This window comes from Etheostoma spectabile, chromosome 8, assembly GCF_008692095.1.
Source record: "Etheostoma spectabile isolate EspeVRDwgs_2016 chromosome 8, UIUC_Espe_1.0, whole genome shotgun sequence".
Lineage (NCBI taxonomy): Eukaryota > Metazoa > Chordata > Actinopteri > Perciformes > Percidae > Etheostoma > Etheostoma spectabile.
The window spans coordinates 27,040,507-27,046,623 of NC_045740.1; the positions used below are offsets into that span (position 1 = coordinate 27,040,507).

At 44.1% G+C, this 6,117-nt stretch overlaps 1 protein-coding gene across 1 annotated transcript in view; it reads right to left on the bottom strand.

The window, feature by feature from the left end:
* mapk8ip1a (mitogen-activated protein kinase 8 interacting protein 1a) overlaps positions 1 to 6,117 on the bottom strand; it is a 46,461-nt gene that overhangs the window by 27,728 nt on the left and 12,616 nt on the right. The window contains exon 4 of the mRNA XM_032523323.1: positions 530 to 1,114. Coding sequence (XP_032379214.1) covers positions 530 to 1,114 — 585 coding nt within the window. The remainder of the gene's footprint in view (positions 1 to 529; positions 1,115 to 6,117) is intronic.

Here is a 6,117-nt window from a genome sequence, read left to right on the forward strand (position 1 = left end):
TACTGGAGCTGCTGCCCCCGCGACCCAATACTGGATAAGCGGATGAAGATGGATGGATGGATGGATGGATAGTTTTTTTTTCTCCATTTATTTACAATGTTTTTGGTTCTTTTTCAATGCTTTTGTTTTCACCTTCACAACATTTTTGGGCCTTTTTTGTCACTGTTTTTAACCACTTTTATGATTATTTTTTTCATTTTTTTCATTTTTTGTCACAGTTTTTTCGTGTTTTTGCTGCTTTTCCAATGTTTTTGTTGCTTTTACGACGTTTTTGTCATTTATTCCAAAGTTTTTGGCGCTTTTTTTCTCTGATGGTTAAGGAACTTTTTTGCTGGGAGCTGAAAGTGGACCAAACTGTCAGTAAGAAGGCTCTATGAGCCGTGCAATAACACAGTCAAATATATTTGGAATAAACCTTCTACATTTAATGAACTTACCCCATGAGCTTGGCCACTGTTGTACCAACTCATGATACTGCTTTGTGACAGAAGTGAGCTCAGCCATGTTAAAAAGGAATCTGTATGATTACCTTGCTTCTTTGTTTCCTCTCTCCTCTTTCTCTCCTCCTCATACTCTGGGTCTTCCTCCTCATTGGCTGACTGATAGACCGTCTCTGCATCGCTGTCATCATTGTGCTCGTTGTAACCGTGCAAGCAGTCCTTGAGGCTGACCAACTCCAATTGAGCGTGTTCATCAACCACCAGAGTGTACTTAACAGAGTCATAATTTAACCCTGCTGTAGCTTCACTCTTTGGTACAGTCTGAGCAGCCACACAATCTCTCTGAGTGACATAGTTGGTGCTATACACCTCAGTGTTATTGTCACCTTTTTCTCCCCCTGCATGGACCTTTGACTTAGTAGAGTCCATCTCTGTTTTTTCATTACCTGCAAGGCAGAGGGTTGGACCGTTCTGGACGTTCACAGAGGGAGTCGGAGTTCCCTCCCCCTCTTCTTCTCTGATGTCAGGGTTGGTTCGGTGGGATAGAGAGGGATGCAGGGGCCCTGGTGGGGGGCCCTCTGTGTCTGAGCTCAGTGACATTCTGTTTGACCCCCCCTCGCTGCTGGACCGCGAGAGGATAGGGGGGTTGTCTTGGGTCCTGTCATGGTTTTGGCCTAAGGACACAAATTATGGACACTGGTTAGATATAACAAGAGTCATTTCTTGAACTGCTTGCTAACTGTTTTAGGAATAAAACACAGCCAAAGTTTTTTATGACCCACTTCATATGTAAAATACGCTGTATTAGTGTATTTTATACATACTTGGTGCAACTCATCGTTCATCAGTTTGGATACTCACATCGTTGTTGTTATATTTATTGTTTTTGGTGAGGACAGCCCTAACATTAGGCTGATACAGTCAGCCGTTGGAAAGTGTGTCTGAACTCAAGACGCTTTTCTGTTGTCTTGGACTCTTCTTGGACTCGATGATATTTGGACTCCGATTTTTCTCGGACTCGACCATTGGACTAGCCAAATATTCTAGTTGGTCTCGACCGAGTACAGCATTCTATGCTTTTGTTCTTGAGTAACTTCCTCCTTCAAAACAAAACTGTTGATGAAGCGTGCTCGTTCAGAAAACAGGTATTAGTTCAATCATTTTCATTATGAATTCTTCAGGACAATTCATAAGTACGAGACAGGGAACATTTCCAATTTATAATAAAGTAAATAATATGGTCTAATTTCATCCTATAGTGTGTTACTCTGCACTAGCTTTTTGATTATTAAAAATATAAAGCAAAACTATTATCATTCTCACATCATATAAATTATAAACAAGTAAGTTAGAGGTCTTAAGGAGGAATCTTTTTTTTCTATCTCGGTATTGGTTGCAACTTTTTTGTATTTGGTCTTGACTTGGACTCAAACCTCTTTGGACTTGGTCTTGACTCGGTCTCAACTAGTCCTGGTCTTGGACCTGTCTTGGACTCGACAAAGGTGGACTCGACTACAGCCCTGGGGGCTCATTTATAAAACTCTGCGTAGTTTCTATTCTGAAATATTCTGGGCGCCAAATCAAAATTCTGATTAATAACACCATGCGGCGCACACCTGTGCAGACTCTTCTCGTTACAAATACGTGTGTTACCTTATGCGGCCGTGCACGAGCCTCATGCTCCCCCCAATGAGGAAAAAACATGTTTCAGTGATAGTGAAATCAAGGTGCTCTTGCTAAATCTTCGAGCAATGCCAAATCTGTAATGCTGTTGATTGGTTGCAATACACAGGCATTTGGGAACTCTAGGGCTTTTATTTATTGTCCCAATAGGTTAATTAAGTCCAGTAAACTGGTAGTGGATTAGAGTCATATTGGCTTCATCAGGGTAATTAAGTGGCGCAGGTGTTTTGGATGCAGGCTGTGCATGGAAATATCCATGTGATATATTGTGTTACCATTTGAGGTCACTAAAACGCAGTCTACCAAGCCGTGGGAAAGTTACGCACCATCACACGTACGGTCAAAAGGTTGTGGAAAACTGGGCACATATTTAAGCATAGAAATTCTTTGTAAATCCCAATTTCTGCGACAAATGTTGCCACTGCAAATTTCACTCTGCATCATGCAACTTTTTCTTGCGTAACATTTTTTATCAATGAGGTCAGCAGTAGATTATGGCTATATACTATATGCAGCAGCAGCAAAGACATCACTGCAAAAAGTGAATAGACTACAGTGTTGAGGGTTACATTAATGTATAGGATATAAATAAAGTCAAACTCCATTAATGCAGTAGGCAAATAGAAACAGAACAACACCGCTGGAGTTAAGAAGAGAGAAACTCGCACTGGCACACATACATACAGTGTTTCGCTGTGGCATGTGTTTTTGGGGTTAGGGTTAGGTTGGGGTGTTTGGTTTTACTGTGTTGTTTCAGTATAAGCAGCACATTTCCTCCAATTGAAGTGTGTTGGGCCGTTGTAGTGTGTTTGGTCAACCACTGTACATAACTGCACTCTGTCATCAATCCTGTTTTCAGCAGCAGGCAGCAAAAAACCCAAAGTTAGAGACTAGCTGATGAACATAGTGTCACATGCACCACTTAAAGTGTCACATATTTCCCTAAGGAGTTAGTGAAGATTAAAAACAATTAAAGCTGCAAGCAGTGATGGAGGGCCCTAGCTAACCTGCGCGAGTCGGGGTTACTGGCGGACGCCTCTCCTTGCGACCGCGCATTTGCGCGTCCCTCACACGCTGAAAATCGTCGGCAATGAAAAGGGAACTCCCCGCTGAGTTCAATGATACCTCACACAAGTCTATACATCTTACAAGTCGTTATCTGTGAAAGGGGGCGTGGCCGCATGATAGGGGAGCGGGTCAAACATCACCACTGAAAAAGGAACTCTCTGCTGAGTTCATTGATACCTGACACAAGACTATACATCATACAGGTCATTATCTGTGAAAGGGGGCGTGGCCGCATCATGGGGGGAGGGTCAAACATCTCCAATAAAAAAGGAAGTCTCTGCTGAGTTCAATGACACCGCACACAAGACGTTAAACGGTTAGAAAGTTATGGAAGGGGGCGTGGTCTGAGTGACTGGGTGTGGTCATAATATAGGGGCCGCCTCAGTGTCACATGTAGACCACACATTCTAAGTTTCATGTAAATCGGATGATGTTTGTCATATAGGGCATATTTCTTGTTGCCAGATGGTGGCGCTATCTCCAAAAGTCCCTATTGGCCTGTAGGTGTCCTCAGGCCGGTACTCTTGGTGTTTGTGGGAAATTTCAAGCAGATACGACAACGTACACTGTAGTTACAGCCAATTTCATCTACATCGCTAAACACTCAAAATGGCCGTCATGCCAAGCCCACACCGTATGACGTATGAAGTTTTTCTTTTAATAACTTTTCATGGTTAACATCTTAGGATGATACACACCAAGTTGGAAGATGATCGGATGAAATCTCTAGGGTTAGGGTTAAGTAGGGGGCGCTATGACTTTGAGCCAATAGCGGCATGTAGATGTCGTCAAGGGCTGACTCTGATGAATCGTGAAAAGTTTCGAGCCATTTGGATCATGTAAGGAAGCAATAACGGGACTTAGGACAACAACGGGAAAGTTGGGTTTAGGAAAATAACAACAGGATGGTTTTGGTTGGGCTGGGTTAGGGTTTAGGAAAGCAATAAACGGTTGGGTTAGGAAAGCAATACGGACTTGGGACACAACACGGGAAAGTTGGGTTTAGGAATAACAACAATGGTTTTGGTTGGCTAGGGTTAGGGTTAGGGTTTGGGCTAGGGTTAGTTAGGTTAGTTGAGGTTAGGAAAGCAATAGACGGTTGGGTTTAGGAAAGCAATAACGGGACTTGGTACAACAACGAAAGTTGGGTTTAGGAAAATAACAACAGATGGTTTCGGTTGGGCTAGGGTTAGGGTTGGTGTTAGTGGGTTAGGGGGTTAGGGTTGAGGGTTAGGCTTAAGGGTTAGGATTAGGGTTTAGGTTTAGGAAAGCAACAGACGGTTGGTTTAGGAAAGCAATAACGGACTTGGGACAACGGGAAGGTTGGGTTTAGGAAAATAACAAAGATGGTTTCGGTTGGCTAGGGTTACGGTTAGGGGCGTTAGGGTTAGGTTAGGGGGTTAGGGTTAGGGTTGAGGTTAGGAAAGCAATAGACGGTTGGGTTCAGGAAAGCAATAACGGGACTTGGGACAACACGGGAAGGTTGGGTTTGGGAAATTACAACAGAATGGTTTTGGTTGGGCTAGGTTAGGTTAGGGTTTGGGGCTAGGGTTGGGTTAGGGTTAGGGTTTAGGAAAGCAAAATACGGTTGGGTTTAGGAAAGCATAACGGGACTTGACACACGGGAAAGTTTGGTTTAGGAAAATAACAACAGGATTTTGGTTGGGCAAGGGTTAGGGTTAGGGGCTAGGGTTAGGGTTGGGTTAGGACAGCAATAGACGGTTGGGTTAGGAAAGCAATAACGGGACTTTGGGACACAACGGAAAAGTTGGGTTTAGGAAAATAACAGGATGGTTTTGGTTGGTCTAGGTTGGTTAGGGGGGGTTAGGCTTAGGGTTAGGCTTAGGGTTAGGGTTTAGGTTTAGGAAAGCAATAGATGGTTGGGTTTAGGAAAGCAATAACGGGACTTGGGAAAACGGGAATTGGGTTTAGTAAAATACCAACAGTTGTTTTCGTTCTGGCCAGGGTTAGGGTTAGGGGCGTTGGGTTGGGTTGAGGTTTAGGAAAGCAATAGACGGTTGGGTTTAGGAGCAATAACGGGACTTGGGACAAATGGGAAGGTTGGGTTTAGGAAATTACAACAGAATGGTTTTGGTTGGCTAGGGTTAGGGTTAGGGCGTTGGTTAGGGTTAGGGTTTATGAAAGTAATAGACGGTTGGGTTTAGGAAAGCAATAACGAGACTTGGGACAACAACGGGAAGGTTGGGTTTAGGAAAAAAACAGGACGGTTTTGGTTGGGCTAGAGTTAGGGGCGTTAGGGTCAAGGTTTAGGAAAGCAATAGACGGTTGGGTTTAGGAAAGCAATAACGGGACTTGGGACAACGGGAAGGTTGGGTTTAGGAAAATAACAACAGGATGGTTTCCGTTGGGCTAGAGTTAGGGTTAGGGGCGTTAGGGTTAGGGTTAGGGGGTTAGGGTTAGGGTTGAGGTTTAGGAAAGCAATCGACGGTTGGGTTCAGGAAAGCAATAACGGGACTTGGGACAACAACGGTAAGGTTGGGTTTAGGAAATTAACAACAGAATGGTTTTGGTTGGGCTAGGGTTAGGGTTAGGGTTAGGGGCGTTAGGGTTAGGGTTTATGAAAGTAATAGATGGTTGGGTTTAGGAAAGCAATAACGGGACTTGGGACAACAACGGGAAGGTTGGGTTTAGGAAAATAACAACAGGATGGTTTTAGTTGGGCTAGGGTTAGTGTTAGGGTTTGGGGCTAGGGTTAGGGTTAACAACAACGGGGACAACAACGGGAACGTAGGGTTAGGGTTAGGGTTAACCCTACGTTCCCGTTGTTGTTGCTGCGCTCTACTCTAAACCTAACCCAAGGTTGGGTCCGCCCTGCCATGCTACATATGTGTACCAAGTTTCGTGAGTCTACGTTAAACGCAATGCAGGGGCCTTCGCCGCCTGTCGGCGCTCGGGCCCTAATAAT